The following is an 18,991-nucleotide window of genomic DNA, read 5'->3' as shown; positions in this document are numbered from 1 at the left end:
GACGTGTCCCTGAAATCGCAGAACGGCAACAGCGACATAATTTACTTCCCTTTGTGAAGAGAAGTCGCCGACGTGAGCTACAAAGGGAGACGGGGAGTGTCTGTAGTTTCACTGAGTGATTATTATTCTTTTTTTTTTCTTTTTTTTAACGCGCATTTCCTTTGAAAAGCCGCCAAAATGAATTGATAGGTGAGGTAACTTCAAGTGATGAGATCGGAGTCCGGAACCTGTAACGAAATGGACTCCTTGCGATGTGATCTGTGCCAGTCTGTGCTGTGTTCTGATACTCATCATAAAATCAGTTTTTTTTTTTAAATCCATCAAGTCAAAGAAGTCGCAGGTTGCTCCAAAAAGAGTCCAGTACATGTGTTTTTACCTCAAGCGTCACTATTTCATCCACACATGCAAATGAAATTATAAATATGGTTAAATGTTGTTGTAAAACACAATGTGCGTACAGTACTGTATTTATGTCGCCCGGATGTGCGTTATAACCCGGAAATTATTATTATTTTTTTGCCTGTGTGTGAAGGCTTGTGTGCATTTTGGCGGCGGTCAGAGGCGGTGGCCGTTATTTATTGAATGTGCGTGTTTGCAATGATAATCTGTGTTGTTTCACGGTGTCGTCCTATTGGTTGGTGTCCCGTCGCAGATTGTCGCCGCAGTGTTGATGGAATCGCACAGTGGGTCCCAAGCGTCAAACAAGAGCAAAGGACGTTTAATTTATCCTCAGTAGATTTTTGGCGTGCCGCAATCGCCGTTGTTGTTGTTCTCGACATCTTCCCAGTAAAAAGCTGTTAGATGAGCAAAAGTTTGTCTGCAGGCACTCAGGCTGTACCTTTCCCTTGCAACTGCCGAAAGCCAAATGTAATGTTTGCACTGTAAGCACTTAGCGAGTTGTTTGGGCTTTCAACTCATGATGCTTGTCAACTTGGAAATGGAAGACTTGCTTTTGTAAGCATCACCTTGAATAGGACAAAGAGGAGGCCGAATAGCAGAACTCAACCGTTGTGACCGATTACATTTTCACCCTTTCAAAATCTCTCCCCCCCACTCCCGCATCCGTTTTTTTTCAGCGTGAAATTCACGCGCGCCAAGCACGTGCGGAATTCGGCGCGTGCGGCAGACTCGAGTGCTCGAGGCGCTTGTCACAGCAGGGGATTCTACAGAATTGATTTCAGAGTATTCAATATGTCTAGTTCAGGTGATTGTCTTTTTTTTTTTTTTTTTAAATACCTCCCTTCTTTTAACAGCCGGAATGCACATGCACACCCTCCGTACACCCGCCCCCTCCATACTCTTTTCTTTACAGACCACAATAATTACAATGCCTACTTATGCCATAATAGATGACTAAGTCGCACAGCCTTTGTTTACTCATTTGTGACTGTCAGCCAGCTGTTGTGTTTTAGACTGTACCCCCCCCCCCCCCCACACACACACACATACACGCACTTCTCCCCCAACCACCCCCCTCACACCACCCCACTACCTGCGGCAGCCATCTTGGATGTCAATGGTACAACAAGCAAGAACAGCTGTTACAGTTTATAACTGGGCTTTTTTTTTTTTTTTTTTGGGTGCCGCCAGACATTTAGCACTGACAAATGCACTGCTTTGTGCCACATATTGTGCTTGAGATGAATGTTGCACGATTTCTTGCACAATACTCTCCCTCTATGAAGTGATTCATCAGGAGGGCAATTTAAGTTGGGTCGGGTGCTTTTATCACACAAGCCAGGGGGGGGGGGGAGGAAGAAGAAAGAGATAGAAAACCGCAATGTCCATTAAACTGATTATGGGATGTTTTTTTTTTTTTTTGTAATTATATGCTGTAATAGAAATCTAACTATAACCCCAGTATGGTTTTAATTCGTAATAATGTGTTCATATTGGTCAGCCAAATGTGAGGGATAGAAAATTTGGTTTCTGAAGTGGTAGAAGCCACACAACCGCACAAGCACGGGCATCAGTGTGTCGAAATCAGCATGCTGTCTGTCCGTTAATTGATGAAGTCAATTACACCCTTTAACAGCTTTCCTTATTGGTGCACGGGAGCTCGGCAGGACATGGATCTAAGAGCCCAGTGGGCAAATGGGAAGCTCCCAGCTGTGGGCGTAATGGGAAAACAGCAGTCGTCTGATGGGGGAATTTTTCCTCATATGGTCGAGCCCAGACAGATAAATGGCTTCTTCGAAAGCAAACGTCCAACCAAATCCCTTGAAACCAGAAGATTCCGCCACAAAAAAAACAAAAACAAAACACTATAGAATCCCATTCCTTTGTATGCGTCAATTCAGATCAGATTTTGTTGAATTAGTTGTCCCTGACCTAAACAAGTACGTTCATCAATATGTGATCAGTCCTGTACCATATCAATTGTTATTCTTTCAGTGCGTTCCCTCTGTGCATTTCCCCTCCCAAAAAACAAGGAGTCGGCTCTCCTCACTATCCCCCCGTAGCTTTCCCTCGCCTATTTCTCCCCGTGATGAGAGAGCGGTGATGGCATCTGCTCGGAGATGGAGACTGAGTTCCTAACCAGACCAGTTATGAGGCAGTAAGTCTACTATTGATTTGCTGTCCACATTGCTGCTCGGACTCCTTTGTTTTCCCGAGCACGCGCCGGCACACATACGACGGCGGAGAGCTCAGATGGCGCTGACCTTTCGTCACCTTTCCCTCCTGTCGTTACATGAAGACACACTAATGCAGTCGAAGTGTTTTCTCCAATAAAGAAGGGATTCCCGCTGCCCACTTTTTTTTTTTTCCAGGCGGTTGTAGGGCTGGTGAAATAGATTTTCTCAAACACTGATAGAAGTCCCCTTTTCTCCATTTTTTTATGAAAACATTTTGAAGACTGGATGGGGCAAATGGCCAATACATGAACAAAAAAAAATGAAATTGCACTTGCCTGAAAGCATCTCTTCATTCACTTGTGAGGTCATCACTCATATCGGCGGCGGCTCACGGTCGTCGTCGTAGTTTCTCCCGCGGTATTTTGACGACTCGGGTTGGAGCTTCGTGTGGACTTGTCAAGTTCTTTGCAACCGTACAGCCACGGAAGCGTTTTGTCTGCTGCCAACGTCGGTCAAAGAAAAAAGCCTTTCTCAAGTAGGGGAAAAAAAATTAGGAGAGAGTAGCTTAAAACGTGTGTGTGTGTGTGTGTGTGTGTGTGTGTGTGTGTGTGTGTGTGTGTGTGTGTGTGTGTGTATCAAAATGAGGGAGAAGCATGAGTTGTTTTGTCATGACACAGCGAGCTGAAATGCTTCAGACAAGCAGTGGACAACAGAGTCACCAAGCAATACAGTGGCATTAATGAAGTATAGATTTGTTTTCTTTTCATTTGGAGCAGCGTAACAACAATAATCAATGCCGTGTACTCTCTGAATGCCAGCCAGAACCTAATTAGAGCTAATTACCAGCTGCCACCATGTGTGATATGATGTCTTCTGTCTGCGAGCCATTTCCAGTAATTACACATATATCATGTCATCCAGTGAATCATTATTGCATAAAAGATACCCCGGTGGCTCTTTTTCGGTTGGGCGCAAGAAAGGAATGGGCCACATCCACCTGGTCGAGTGCGTTTTAGGCCAATCCTTTTCATCCGGACCAGATCAGCTCAGAACAATCCAGGCCAGGATGTTGACTGCCATAGTCAGCCCACGTCGTCGTCGGGGGGGGAAAAAAAAGTGATCCAGACGCAGTGAGCTATGCAAACGAGGAAAATTCGATCTAGCGACCAACGGCGAGATTAAGAGTGAAATGGGACCCAAATATAGTTCGTTCATCTGTGAAAGCTCGATTGTCATGCTTTGTGTTTTTTGGTTGCATTGTCAGATATTGATTAGAATGACTTCGTTATTATTTAGAGATCCCAGTTTCTGAACCTTTATTTTTAGTTCCACCCCGAGTCATTTTTCACCTTTAAGTTGAATCACTCTGAGTCCACACCGCGCGAAGTCGCATTTGCTCGGATTCTTTCACTCCCCCCCCCGCCCGCACGACTTAATGGCATTTAACTTAATTACATGAGCTCTGGCTCTTTTCATCGGATAAAACCCCCCCCCCCTCCAAAAAAAAAAAAAAAAAACACTGTCACTGCTCAGCATCCATACACACCCAAAGCGCATACACAAACCATCAGTCATGACGCGAGCCAGCTGGCACCCAGGGCAGCCCCGCATCACCATTACCGTAGAATTCCTCAATCACTTGGAGCGCCTCGTAATGGAGCAGTACTGGAGAGAAAGAAAGAGAGAGAGAGAGAGAGAGAGAGATTTTGCATGAATGAGCACGTGCAGAAATGTGGCTCAGGAAAGCAGGCAAGGCGAAACGGAACGTGCGTGAAAGTCGACGCCCGCCTTTATTTGCTGCAGTGTGGTTTTAAAGCCGAAGTGAGAATTGCGACCTGCTCTTTCTTTACCTCCGGAATCTCAAATTAAGCCCATTTGTAATACATTACCCCGCTCTCGTCGATCCTCCCCGCAGCTCTCCGTGCTCTGCCTCTCCGTCGTTTCCTCAGTCGGCGCATCCTTCCAAGGTTGATTTTTCTCTCTCTTTAATACCAATGGGATGAACATTTCATGCATGAAATGACTAGCCGTGGCCCCTTGGTCCCTCTGCGCTGCACATTGAATACAGTCATGCACCCGCACACACACCCCCACACACACACTCAGTCGTACATGACACACTCAGTGGATCCAATGATGCACATACATCCCGGTGTTATGGATTTAATGATTTCCCTGGGGTAAGCGTTAGACAGACTACATGTATGTATCGCCAAACCGCTCCAGCTACGGCTCCCTTGACCTTGTGTATTATTGCTCTCATCGGCAGCATAAAGTCGTGCACGCGCGTGTCGGTGTTTGTGTTGTGTTGGCTTCTAAATTGTGTGTACGCGGGGGTGGGGGGTGGGGTTGCCTCATATTCGAGCTGGATGTGTTCAATATTGATCGGTTTCATTGTTGGACCTCGGGGGACAGATGTGTAAACAAAGCGCACCCAATTGAGTTCATGTGTTTGCCCACAAATTAGCTGGTGCTACAAATGGAACAATGAGCAAAAAAAAAAAAAAAATGTGTGGACCACATGAATACTTAACACGACATATAAATAAATGCTCATTTGGTAAAAGGCAAGTTAATTCTCATCATAATTAGTGTTAATTGCGGATGCCGCACAGAGTAACGAGTGTGTTTTAAGTGTTGGACTGCTGTGATCATTGGCCTCTCGCTCGTAAGGCAGACATTTTTTTTTTCCTCTCCTATTGCCTTCATCTAAATTACCGTATTTTCTACACTAAAAGGCGCACTGGATTATTAATTTGTTTTCATACATTGGGTGCATCGCATTATAAGACGCAATCTACAATGCATCCACTAGATGGATCTACGCTCAAACGCCAACGGAACGACCAGATGTCAGTAAAACTTATTTGATAAAGCAGCGACACAGTTCACTTAACAAAAAGCAAGTTAGAACATTGACTTGTAAACATTGAAATCGCTTGCCGCTGCTCGATTTCCGTGTTCAACTGCGTAACCCGATCGCCTTCAGTTTGAACTCTGCGTTGTAAGCATGTCTCGAGCAAGGAGTCATTTTGGGGTCGACATATTACCTTAACAACCATACACGAGGCACATCGGATTTTAAGGCGCGCTGTGAGCTTTTGAGAAAGTGGAAGGCTTTTAGGTGCGCCTTTTAGTGCGGAAAATACGCTCTATTTATTTTGGTAATTTCTCTCAATTTGAACCCTGAAGGTGTGGAACATGCGCACGGCACACGAAAAGACTGAGACTCGGATTTCCTGAATCACCGAATGCCCTTTTTCTCATTCTGTGTAATATTCATGTATTTTTTTTTTTTTGGCACCTGTGTCACAAACATGGTGTAAGCAGTTTAGGGAAGTTGAACCACCGTCGACGGAAACATACGGCGCGTTCCCTGGCCACCATACCATAATCAGTTCCTTTTTGCTTTGCGTTTTTAACAATCTGATTTGGCCAATATTTGTACTTTGTGAATAATTCAGGGGATTTTCTCCCTGCTGCAAAGCACAGGGCCTTAAATCTGCATGTATAATGAACCATATTTATGCTAATCTAATTGTTTTACTGCTAGCAGGCTTTGTAGGGCTTAGCACCCGGAATAAACAGGCAACACAAGGAGAAGCCAACACAATTAATTTGTACTAGCAGCCCCTCCCCAACCCGCTGGGAATCTTCGCAAAGCAGCTGTTGACAGAGGCCATTTTCCATCTCATGTAAGAACGGGATTTAAACCACATCTGCCCTTATACCGTGTCCACATTCAATTTGGGTTCTCTTGGCAAATTAAGTCAAGACCCGAAGACCAGCGGATGAAAGCCACGTTTCTTTTGTACAGAGGCAAGAGTGGAATTGCACAAGCTTGTTGCTCTGACGCAAAGAAAATAATGGAAACGCAAATGGGCGTCACTGTTTTACTAAAAATTAAAACTAAAACTAAAACTAAAAAGAAACAAAAAATGATATATTGTCAGTTTTCTGTTGTTTTTTTCTCTCATCCTTGTCCTCATGTACTGCAGCCCAGTTAGTGAGTTGGGCAGGGCAATCGGCCAGAGTGCAGCACAGAGACGCAGGAACAGAGCAACAGAAACTCCACACAGCAAAAAAAAAAAAAAGTTGTTCCATCAATTACATATTGACCAATGTCCAGTCATTTGTTCAGTAGTTAGTCAGTTCCATATACTGGGTGTGATTTATATCGAGTTCTGTACTGCTGACCAAATTAAAACTGCTCATATGAAATTATTGTCTCGGGTGGCGGAATCCTTGTACTGTCAAAATGACAAGTTTTCAGAAAAAAAAAAAAATCCATCTTGCTTGGGTTCCCAGACGTGGCTTTTTTTATGATGCAATCATATACTGGACCGCTGCACAGTGACATCAACACAGCACAACCCCAAAAACGACATGCAATTTAAGACGCTTTAAATTTAAAAAAAAAAAAAAAACTGCTAATTTATTCCGCCGGCTTTGATTAAAATAAGACAAACATGGAACCGGTGACAGCCACTCACTTCAAGGTATCATCGTGCCGACAGCCTTTGAATGCGTCACAAGCAAACGCCTGTCCCGCATCACCTTCACAAACTCAAATGTTGTTACTGACTGTACACCTGCGTTCATTAACACTTAAGCCAAAAACCCGTGCAGCCGCTAGAAATTCAAATTTTGCAATTTGGCGACTTCACGGTGCTTTTCCGTTTGCCAAATTTGCCGCAACGGAGCGGTCCCACCCTGCCATCAGGCAACCTCTTTCCCGTACCTGAGCCTCTGTGAACTTTGGCAAAGGCTAATGTATTCTCGAGCATCTCACCACGGCCCCGATTGGCAGGCAGGGAGCCACGGTGGAAGGAAGTTGAGCGCTCCGGGGCCCTCGCCGAGCCCAAGGCAGTTGGTGGTGGATCAAAGCCACGACGGCCGGGCAGCCAAGCTGGTTAAACCGACAGGAACAGGCAGACACACCTAACCAACCAGCTGTCTCCGGTGAGGAGCCAAGGGGAAAAACACAAAAAAAAAGGAAAGAATGGCGGAAGAAGACGTGGGACAAAGTGGAACAGAAACTCCGACGTTTTAGAACTCAATGAGCCAGCTGATTGGATGCTTACGAAGTGCTTTGATAATGAGACGATGCCAGGAAGTCTCGCGAATTAAACGCATCGCATAAAAGTCAATGCATAGTCACCACGGAATTGATTGCCGATGTTCCAAAGGCGGCGGAGATGAACAGAAAAGGGCAAGATCGACAAGTGCCGTTTAATTCGACGATGAAGTTGCGGGAAGGAAACGGAAAAAAAAAAAATTCGACGGGAGCACGAAAACGAAAAATCACACGGCGAAGGGGGAAGAACGTGCGCAGGTTGAGGTTTGACGAGATGAAAGACAAGGACACACAAGGTGCACGGCAAGAAAAGTGCAGGACGCCGATCAAGGGTGGAATCGTATCCAATACGTATCAAAAATGGAAACTGAGGCGCAACCATAATCATGACAAGAGAGCACGCGGGGGGTGGTGGGGGGGGGGGGGCAATGAAGCCAAAAGAAAATACCATGAAAGCGGGAACAGATGAAAGGAGGAGATGGCAGAAGAATGGAAATGTTCGGCTGGGGAGAGAGAGAGAGAGAGAGAGAGAGAGAGAGAGAGAGAGAGGAAGCGCCAAGGTAGAAAAGTCCCAAGAAAAATCAAGCGAGAGAGTATCAAGGGAAGAAGCAAAAGTTGAATCGCAAGGAGCCAGGTGAGTTGAAGGCCCGAAGCTAAACTGTGGCAAAGTGAATCAAGGTCAGGGGGATTGTACTGATTCGAAATACTCTTTGAGAACATTCTTCACACCTCCCACGCTTGGTCGTCTGCGTTGGAGACAGACGGCGGTCCGACAAAAAAAAAAAAAAAAAACGTCGCTGTTATTGTCTTTGGATGGCCTGGCAAAATGTTTACTTACCCGTGAGGTGAGTCCGCCCCTGACTTCAACCCTGTTGAGAGCCTTTGCCGGCATCCTCAAACGAAAACCATCTCGGAGGCATTTGGCATCCCAAAAAAAGGCTCTTCTGATATCCTGCAATTCGAGCAGAAAATCTGTCGCTGATATCAAAACGAGCTCCTGCATCGATAGCGCCGCTCACGTGTAGGCCAATTAGGAGCTGTTTTATTGGGCCGCCGTTCGCGGCGTCTTGCGTGGGCGCGCCAGCTCGCGCGCAAGTGCGCACGCTTGTACCAGAGGGAAGGTTGGCGAGTGTAATTGAATCATATTACTTCATCCGCACGCCTTGTCAAGGCCCTTTTATGATCGGATGCTAATCCGCCAGGGTGTTAAGCATTGATTTTAGTTCCGTATTGACAAGTTAACGTCAATACCGCAAATGATTATTTCTGCCGGATTTGAAATTAGCTAAGATTGCGGTCGAATAAACAAGCCGCAAGCTAGCATACAAATCCTTGAAAACTTGAGCTGATGAAACGGTTCTTCCCTGGGTTTTACTTGAGTAGATCCAAACAAGTAACAAGAGTTCATCAAAACCCTTGACAGCATTGGAGTACCTGAACAAGGTTGGTTGGGGGGGGTTGGGGGGGGGTTCTGTGGACATGCTTTGTAAATCTCTGCCGCACTGAGCTAAGATGCTGTCCTCGTCATATTTGTTTCTAGATGACTGGCTGGTAATGGCGGACCGCAGCAGCTCATCCGTAGGTTTTTATTGACCTTTACGATTTTCATCTGCAGTTATTAGTAACAGTGCTGACAAATCCACTGCTTGGCTTGATGGGCTGTGAAACCTTGATTGGGATTTTGTATTTTTTTTTTTTTTTGATGAGGAGAAGGAGTTTAGTTTGCCGCTTTGTTTCTGCAAATGACAAGCACGATGATCAAGTTTGGTCAACGGTTGTTAGGATAGAATTTTTTTTTTTTTGATGAGCTCTTTTTTTGGATGGTTTTTAATTAAAAAATAATAATAAGAAGAAAACCTTTATTCATCTCACAATGAGGAAATTCCCAATTTACAGCAGCAAAGTTATGAAAGGAAGAAAGTAGAAGAACAAAAAGTATAGGAGCTCCAGAATAAAAAAAAAATTAAATAAAATAGAACACAAATCTTCCCCACATCCACTTCAAAGTTGAGAAGTCGTGGGTTCAAATCCCGCCATTGACCTTGTGAGGAACTGGCGTCGTCTCACCATGCTCGAGCAAAAACAGCATAATATCAACAAGACTGCTTGGTTAGAACACCCCACCGATCAAACGCGTCCATCCTGAACAGGTGGCCCAGCTAATGAGGATAAATTATTGCTGGACACATTGATCATAGACACTTCGAATGCACATCACAGCCCCAGCTCTGCTTCTTTCGGTGGAGGACAAGAAACTCAATCCGATTCTCTCCGTAGCAACGAGCGAAGAGGAAAATTGCTTGAGGATTTTATTGTAGGCTAGACTTGCTTTTTTTTATAAAACACTACAATATATATATATTGTTTTGTCATATCGGCTACTTTCCACAAAATTAGCATTTTGTATGCAGGTGAATCAAATGGGGCTAAAGTGAAACATTTTTGTCCCGAAATGACCCAACCCCGGATAAGTGATGATGGATGGATGGACAGCAATCTTCCATCTTCTTCATTACCAATAATAGTAGGGTGTGCACACTTGTGCAATCACTATCCCAGTTGGTTATTTTTGCTTCTTCCCTTGATTTTTTTTTTCTATGGAGTTGTGTCGATGTACATTAATGCTGGAAAATGTATTGAATGATTTGTCTTGATCCCTTTTTTATATATAACAGAATCTGGAGTTTAAACCAGGTGCGTGTCGACTTTTCACATCCACCGTTGACATAAATTTACAATCTGCGCGTGTATGTAATAGTCGTCTCGTGTGCGCTGAACCCTCAGACAAATGAAATGATATCATGTCAGAAATAAACTGACTGGATTTCTTGAACAAACAAAACATTTATTTCCCGTTGTCGGAAATTAATATGAAAAGTGACATCGGTTGGCGGTGACGTGTGATGGATGTCGCGGAAGACGACTCCGGGTGGTTTATGAAAGAGCGAAAGTCTTTCATCATTTTTTATTGTTAACTCCAACCTTTCAGTTGCGTGACTGATGGATGTCCCTAATCCGTAAAATGATTTTGACATCCGCACAAAGCATTGATGTCGTCGAGGAGAAAAAAAAAAAAAGACCGATGTCGGAATTGACTGCTACCGACGGCATCTTGATGTGTTTTTTTTTTTGTTTTTTGTTTTTTTTTGGCATTGCGTTAGCCGTAATATGTGTGTGAGTGTGTGTGTGTGAGAGAGAGAGAGAGAGAGAGAGAGAGAGAGAGAGAGAGAGAGAGAGAGAGAGAGAGAGAGATTACATAATCCGGAACTGCCAGTCAGGATCAGATTCATTTAATCTGAAAATGAATTGGTTTCAGGTTACAGGTCGAGCATCAGGAGGAATATGGAAAGCCCACATTGAATTCCCAAACCGAGACTCGAATCTGGACCGTTTTGATGAGGCTGCTTGGATTAGCATCTGTTGCTTTGATCGAGAAAAATAATCCCGGAAAGTTAAGAATAAGATCAAATAAGGGGGAATTTGCATCATTTCAGCAGAAATAGTAACTAGAGAAAAAAAAGACAATCATAAGAGAAGTGCAGTACACAAAGTAGAAAAATAAACTACCGTCCGTTTCTGAACCATCCAATTTATCCAACCATCCAGTGTTCTGTGCGTATACTCTGACAGCTGCAGGAAGAAGCGGCGTAAAGGTCTGTCGAAAACCCACCACAAGTTTTCCAGGAATGTCCCCCGAGAGCCCTCAGCTTCCTTCGCGATAAAGTGTTTGCTCCGTTCTGTCGAGAGCGTCTCCGTTGTTGCCCCGAGTATAGTTTGTTGTTGAAGGGGCAGAGGTCGCGGGGGTCACGATGACGTTCGGATTGACGCTGCGGCGATGAATATGAAAGCAAACACGGGAGACCTCATTTGGATCATAATCCATGAGATGAGATCGAGCAGCAGAAGACATACTGTCCATCAAAAAAAATTCCCAAGTGTCTTAATAGCATGCAAGTGACATGGGGTTTCATTTTGCAGGACAGCTGTATTTCCCCCCCCCACCCCCTCAACCGTCTCATAAAAGTAACTGACTTTTATTCCAGTTGCTGAGCCAATGGCAAGTAAAAATTTCATTGTCAAGCCTACCGAGGCTGGGGCAAGGGGATTCAAAAGACAAGCAAGAAATTTCACGGGTGTTGCAGAAGCAGGAGTGCTGAATGTGGACATGCACCCCAAAAATAAATCAAGAAATAAAAACGACCATCAAGATCTAAAAGCGTTTTTCACTAATAGAGTCACGACTTCATCACCAAGCCACGTCAGGGCAGAGAAATCTGACCTAGTTGTGGATAATATTATTACGATTGTTATTATAGAACAACAAAATGGAAGTTCAGAACAATTTGCTCAGAGTCACGTTTTCAGAAAGAGTAAGATCTCAGTATTTATGCGCTTGTTTAATTTCGCACTTGATGGCCGGGCAGACGCTCGAGAGACCCAACAACCATGTGCGTATACAAAATGATTAAAATCTAACTTTTCCATAAGTCCCCTACAAATTTCACCGCCCGCCCGTAAATAAAAATGCAACTTGATTTCACCGGTTCCAGAGTCAAGGGAATATTGAGTCCATGTTTGACGACTCACAAATCTGAATATGTAAATTGAACAAATTAGATCCATACACTGTGGTGACAAATGTATATGTATATATCGTTTTAATTTGATGTTGTTTTTCAGAAACGAAGCCAGGAACTGGTCTGTGCAAACCGGGGACCATCACTCTCTTTGGGAACGTGGTGTACGGCGGGCTCTTCAACGAACACTTTTGGCATTTGGGGGTTCCCCTCGTCACCAGACTGGTGAGTTCACATTTTTCTTCTCCTTATCGTGTCAACTGCTGGCTTTGGTCGTCTCCGCGCACTCAGCGACGCACCCCACTTGGAGTTAGACACTAACTCCACAACGCTTATGCTGTTTTTTTTGTTTTTTTTTGGTTTCAAAGTGGGTCAAGAGGTCGTGACGAGCCGTTTTTTTCAAATGTGAGTCATTTCCTTATTTACGCGTGTATTGACATGGCTTTTGTCACCTTCGACGAGCGGATGATGTCCTCTCGACGCACGCTAATGCGATATTGGTGGTGTTTCAATTAAATTTGAATTAGACTGTAATCTCTTGCGTGTCACTTGCTGATTGCAAAAGCTGTGTTTTATTGAGCTGCTGATAAATGTTATAGTTGATTGATATTGATGTTGTCTCCCCCATGCCCGGGAGACAACAGAGGATATATGTTGTTGGCTTGCTTGTGTGACGTGCTGCAGCAGCGTTATAAGATATCTCATATTGTTTCCTCTGATAGTCTTTGTGGTTTTATACCGGACTGTGGAGTTACTGGCGGCAAGGTGGTCGACCGGTTCGCGCGCCGGACTCGCAGTGCAGAGGGGCAGGGTTCGATTCCGGCTGATGTGGATTTTGAATGTTCTCCCCCGTGCCTGCGTGGGTTTTCTCCGGGTACTCCGGGTTCCTCCCACGTTCCAAAAACATTCATGGCAGGCTGATTGAACACTTAAAGATTGTCCCTCGGTATGTGAGTGTGAGTGTGTGTGGTTGATTGTCTATGTGTGCCCTGTGATTGGTTGCCGACCGGTTCAGGGTGTCCCCCGCCGACTGCCCGAAGACAGCTGGGATAGGCTCCAGCACACCCGTGACCCATGTGAGGGTAAGCGGATTCGAAAATGAATCGATGGATGCATAGCTACCTTTCCTTGTGGCAATATTTTGCAAGTCAAAGTCAAGTAGGATTTGTTGCGAGGCGAAATTTACCAGGTTCATTTTTACCACTGTGAACGTCTAAATAAATAAAAGAGTATTTCCACTGGCCATATTTTATTTACACCGCTATGTAGTACACAACTACATCCAATCCCGAAGAGCATTTCTGATGCCGAGTGTCTCACAGCCGCATCTTCAAAGTGAGCGGCAAGATTCCGGGCGTCGTCTTTTAAATTTGCAGCTCTCATCGCGTTGCAGAGATTTGGGGTGTGTTACGCCAAAGCGGAGCGCGAGGTCATTATCTGCTCGCATCAGCTCCGTTAATGGTAATTTTGCTTCAAGACTTGGCTGTTATCGCTGATGATGATCATCATCATTACCGTTATGAGCAGTTGGCCATTTGCGGCTTGGCTGTTTACACCACGAGAACCAAAATAAAGAAATAAACAAATCGGCAGGCCATAATGCCCGATGATGGCCGTGTTATGCAGCCGACTAACTTGTTCAAATTCCTCATCTCAAAATTAGAAAGATTGTTCTACAGAAGATGAGATGAAAGCCTTGCCTATATTTTATTTATAATTTTCGAAACGCTACGGCAATTGCATTGCTTTATTGTTGCGATGTAATTTTTGGGCGCTTTTTCAAAGAACGGCGCTCGACTATTACTATTGATGGGTTGGAGTTAATGCAACCGTTGCAGAGAATTTATACAATTTCGAGATCTTGCTAACAGCTGTTGAGCACTGAAGAGGTTTGTTCGTTCAGCTTCACAATTGAGATTTTATTTTGAGACCGGAAATGGCTTTTCTATACACTTGACATATTTGTGATTGAAGCCTTAGCTTGATAGAATCCCTTTAGCATTGTTCCATGTTCACGAAAAAAAATAAAATAAAATAGCAATGCCGTCGATCGACAGCATTTATCCCTTGGGTTGTGGAGGATGAGGATGATTTTGAGAAGAAATGATGGTTTGCTCTGTCCAGACTACATGTCAATCAAAAGGTTGAAGAAAAAAAAAAGAAAACGAAAAAAGACAATAGCACAGCTTATGGGCGAAATCGACACTAGCCAAAACAGTATTATCAAACAAAGCAATTAAAAACAATGTTTGATGAAGAAATAAAATATTAGACTTCATAATGGGGCCAAAGGCAGTTTAGCAGCATGCTAGCTTAACAACGAAAGATAAAAAGTTCTGCACTTTAACATGACTTCTTCCGGAGAGGAAAATTAAAGCCTTAGTTGAATACTAAACAAGAAAGATTAAGCTTTGTTCTTTTCAAAAGACGTTTCTACTAAGTGCTTATATATCACCGACACTCCCTAGCGGTAGCGCAAAGCTAATCAGGATTTACCGGTCTAAACTGACAGGTGCGGGAAACATGGCTAAAGAGAGGTGGGGAAAAATCAATACATCCGGCTTGACAAACAACCTCAAAGTTTGTCTTTTTTTTTTTTTTTTAATAATTTACCGATGGATGTTTTTGTCTTGAATTTAGTAAAATAAGAATTCTACTGGCTTGCAATACTATCAAAGCATCCCAGAGTGAAATGTGTTGCCCAGTGGCGGAAAGCTTGGATGCAGCTGCAAGTCACACGTCCTCCCAAAAATAAAATAAAATAAAATTAAAAAATTGCCGGACTGTAGCCCGGCACATGAAACTAACATGTAGGCTACATTTCAACTTTTTTTTTTTTTGGGGTCCAAAATCGAACATGTGCTGCCCTGGGAATAAATTCTCATCTAACTGCCGGTCTCAAATTTCAAATTTGCTAATGATCAAAGGTGCAGTTCACCAGCGTAGAAAATGACCCGCAGTAATTTGTAAAACGGCAAAATGAAGATGAGCCATCAAGAGAGCATTACACTGAGCAGGCAGAGCGGCGGACTCAATACGCTTACTGCAGCACATCAGAGCCTCACCCGCATCAGCTTTTGGATCAAGTCATTGTCTGTATGGCTAATGCTGATGTCGGTACTTTTTTTTTTTTTTTTTTTTTTTTTAATCGGCAACAGTGTAATGGAGAATTGCGTGATGGTATTAGTAGGTTATAACGAAGCATTTTTCTCAACTCACTTCAATAATCACATTTATCCGCAGTGTAGTGCACCTGCAGCATCTATCGTGTATTGTTTGAAAATCCATTCAATCTGTCGTATGGTCGCGATGCAAGTATGCACTTCTTGTTTGCTGATGTTCAAAAATGAAGTTTGACTTGAAAGCAGAAACGCCACGTTGGTTTTCGGTGATGAGCCGTCCCGATGACTTAAATCGGAATCAAATGTAGGGAGTCGATCGGCTTCGCTGCACCTCTTCATCCGCGCTACAAATTTTGCATATGACAGTATTCTGAGTTTGTGTACAGGGACACGCATGCTGCTGCCATTTTTTTTTTTAAATAAATCATTTTGTTGCCGTAAAAAAAGAAACAGTGCACACGTTGTTTTTTTCTTGTATTGATTAATCTTAACGTCACATTTGTGCATTAACCTTGACAATGGACCCTTATGTGTGTTGCTGTCCACTGTCATCCAAGGCAATTTTTTTTTCCATGCCTGAAAACTACTAAAAAAAAAAAGAAAAGAAAAAAAATCCTCATGTAGGCTCAATCCAGAACTATCTTGCCTAACCAAGAAGCTAAGAAAAAACTGCCGAATGCCAGATTTGTTTTTCTCTCACTTGCTGTCAGTCTTGTTGGAAGCCGAATGTTTTTTGTTTGTTTGTTGTTGTTGATGATGATGATGGGTGAGATGCATATAATACAACCCCCCCCCCCCCCCCTTAAACAGGGTCTGGCTTATGCTGGTGTTGACGGTTTGAGCAAGGCGGTATTTTAGCCAGCGCCGGAGCGAATGTGGCGGCTTATCTCAGTGGTTGTATTGACTGCAACAATGACGTGAGGGTCGCTGGTTGGTGTTTGAGGGCCAAAGTTGCTGAGCCAGGCGAGTCTTCAATCCTCACCCACCCTCCTTCTCTCCTGCCTGTCTGTCTCACGGCGCTTGATTGCAAACACAGCCATCACATGAAAGCGCGCTTGGTACTACCCCCCCTTGAAGCACAATTTCCTACGTGGCATATTTCTGTTTTAATCTGTGGACTGAGGGGAGGTTCAAAAATAGTTTTGCTTACAGTCATGCACCAGACACCAAGTGGCTGTCTTCCACCGGTGAAGGATTTCCCATCAATTTCCAACAAGTTACGTCCAGCCTGTAAAGCGAGCACGTGGGCTCGGTCTTCCCCCTCCCACCCGCTCATGTTCACGTCCTCCCCTTCTGCATCTTTCCGCTCTCCATCCCACCCCCCACCCCCCTCCACACTGCACTTGTTCTTCCCTGTTGCAAGATCCCGCGCTATCGCTCAGTCTGGTTAACTCCAGCTCTTCCCATCCCCCCCCCCCCCCCACTTTGTATCTCCTGCCGTCTTCACCCGGGGAACACTAAAAGAAGAAAGTCTCACACGTGCCTCCCTCGTAAAACACCGCCGCCGAAACCGAAGCTGCTCGGGACGATAATAGGAAGCAGAGGGAGGAGGCGGGCGAAAAGAAAAAGTGGAGAGATATGACAAGAGGTTGGAAAGTTGTGAAGAGGAGATAGAAGAGAGGCAAAGCGGGGGGAGATACGGTAGCAACGCCTTAGAGCACTTTCCCCCCCTTTTTTTTTTGCCTCTCTCCGTATTGTTTCACCCCCCACCCCCCTCCTTGCTTCCCCCTTTTGGCAAAGAAGAGGCTGTGTTTTTAGTGGAGAGGAAGCAGCTTGAGGTTTTCTGCAGCAACTCCGCGAAGCCAACACAGTCGGCGGGAGCGGGGAGACCGACCGTCTTCAGGGGCGGCGGGACACATAAAAGGGACTTTATAACTTGGCTACATATCCACAAACACAGGGGCAATTAACTGGTTGTCAGCAGACGGCGCGGCCAAAAATTACATCCCACAGAGAGGCGGGAAAAAAAAAAAACAAAAACGTGAAAAGACTGAGGAAGTAGGACGCACTCCGCAAGACGGGATAGACAAAGTTTGACCGAGATTGTGTTCGGATATCATGGGCAGACATATATTATTCAATGATAGATGGGGTACGGGATGGGGCAGTTATTTGGGGTGTGGGATTTACTTCTACGCATTCATATTTTGGAAAAAAAATCTTAGATATTTTTCCACCTGTCAAAAAAACAAAAAACAAAAAAAAAAAAAAAAAAAAAAAAAGAAGAGAAGCGCTCTGGCCTCTGCGCTTTCTTTGCAAGTCTTGAGTCCTTTGGTCTTCCATCCTCTCTCAGCTGAGATGATGATGTATTTCTGGGTGAGTACCGAGGCCTTGCGGGTCACACACACATGAAATGCAACATCGTGCGCACGACTCGCTTTGACTCCGCTCTAATCACAGCTCTTTGTGCACCCGGTTGATCAAAACCCGTGCGTGGCGATTGATCTTTTTCTCCTGTCTCATGAAGAGCTTTCGCACACATTCAAACGAGGCTGCGTCGCCACATCGTCGCGCTCCTGATTCACTATTTCTATTGACATGTTGACACCTACGCCCTCATGCTATGTTTGCTCTCCTACACTGTACGGGGATCATTTGTGGCCTAAGATTTGATGAGACGGCAAGCGATAGATGCGTGCATCTTGAGTTATCGCTCTCGAATGTAAGTTGTCAAGTTTCATCGGCTGATCCGGACGTGAGATCACATTTCCAGCTAAAGTATAATTTCTGGTGTACTAACTTTTTAAGATTTGGCGGAAAGAGGTGGCTTTGTACTCACTCAACAAAACACGGAAGCTCGTATGGTCTTGTACAGTATATCTGCTGACTCGGCTGCTTCTGGCACAGCAAGCAACTGCAGACAATCGCCGAGTGAAAAGGGGAGACAATCTCCCAGCTGCTTGTTATTTGCATGGATGGGTACGTTCGGATTGTCTCGCGTGATGTCACCGAGCCTTTAATCCTCTTAAAGTCTCCCCCCCAAAAAAAAAAAAATCTGAGAGAAGTGGCCTCCTTGGGCAAATGTATTTAATGAAAGGCTCATTTGAATATTCAAATCTCTCTGCGCAGTGTAATGATATGAATGAATGTGGTAAGGAGGTAAAAATAAAATTGTGAGTCCATGACTGACAAGGGGTCGAGAAAATAGTGTTTTCAATTTAACATTTTTTACTTGGAGTGCTGGGGTCGATTGTTTTTTGTTTGTTTTTTTGAGCACCCTAGATGACAAGTCAATGATTTTGTTTTGATTTATTTCGCTCCTCACCAGAGAGTGAATTGGACGTTATATTGTATGTACAGTGTAGAGGCCTCGCGTGCAAGGTGTCTGCGGCATGTCGGCCATGTTTGTAAGAGTTGTGGTAGAATTTCTTGAGGACTGCTGGAAAATATTAGATATTCTATTCCTTCAACAACAACAACAACAAAAAATTCCAAACAAACCAGACATGCTTTGTAGGACCCAGAGGCCAAAGTATCGTACTGCATAGGCGACCATATTTTTCATTGAGGAGCATCCTGTACAGTGTTGCTGCTATAATTGGGGAGTAATGGAAGAGATGAGTGTATTCACGATCTAGAATAATAAGAGAAGCTTTTATTATCTACGACGTAATAAACAGGAGCACCACAGAGAGGGCT

At 44.2% G+C, this 18,991-nt stretch overlaps 1 protein-coding gene across 11 annotated transcripts in view; it reads left to right on the top strand.

Moving 5' to 3' along the window:
* rbfox3a (RNA binding fox-1 homolog 3a) overlaps positions 1-18,991 on the top strand; it is a 239,756-nt gene that overhangs the window by 115,594 nt on the left and 105,171 nt on the right. For 10 of the 11 annotated variants that reach the window (XR_002167726.1, XM_019865687.1, XM_019865686.1 and 7 more), the window contains exon 5: positions 12,334-12,455. Coding sequence is in view for 10 of the 11 variants with exons in the window: in XM_019865687.1 (XP_019721246.1) it covers positions 12,334-12,455 (122 nt within the window). In the remaining variant the exon portion in view is untranslated. Of the gene's footprint in view, positions 1-12,333; positions 12,456-17,558; positions 17,669-18,991 lie in introns of those variants that run through there. The other variant, XM_019865691.1, reaches the window with a different exon arrangement.

The sequence above is a fragment of the Hippocampus comes genome, unplaced genomic scaffold (genome assembly GCF_001891065.2).
Source record: "Hippocampus comes isolate QL1 unplaced genomic scaffold, H_comes_QL1_v1.1 scaffold58, whole genome shotgun sequence".
NCBI classification, from domain to species: domain Eukaryota; kingdom Metazoa; phylum Chordata; class Actinopteri; order Syngnathiformes; family Syngnathidae; genus Hippocampus; species Hippocampus comes.
This window is presented reverse-complemented; position numbering and strand designations above follow the sequence as displayed.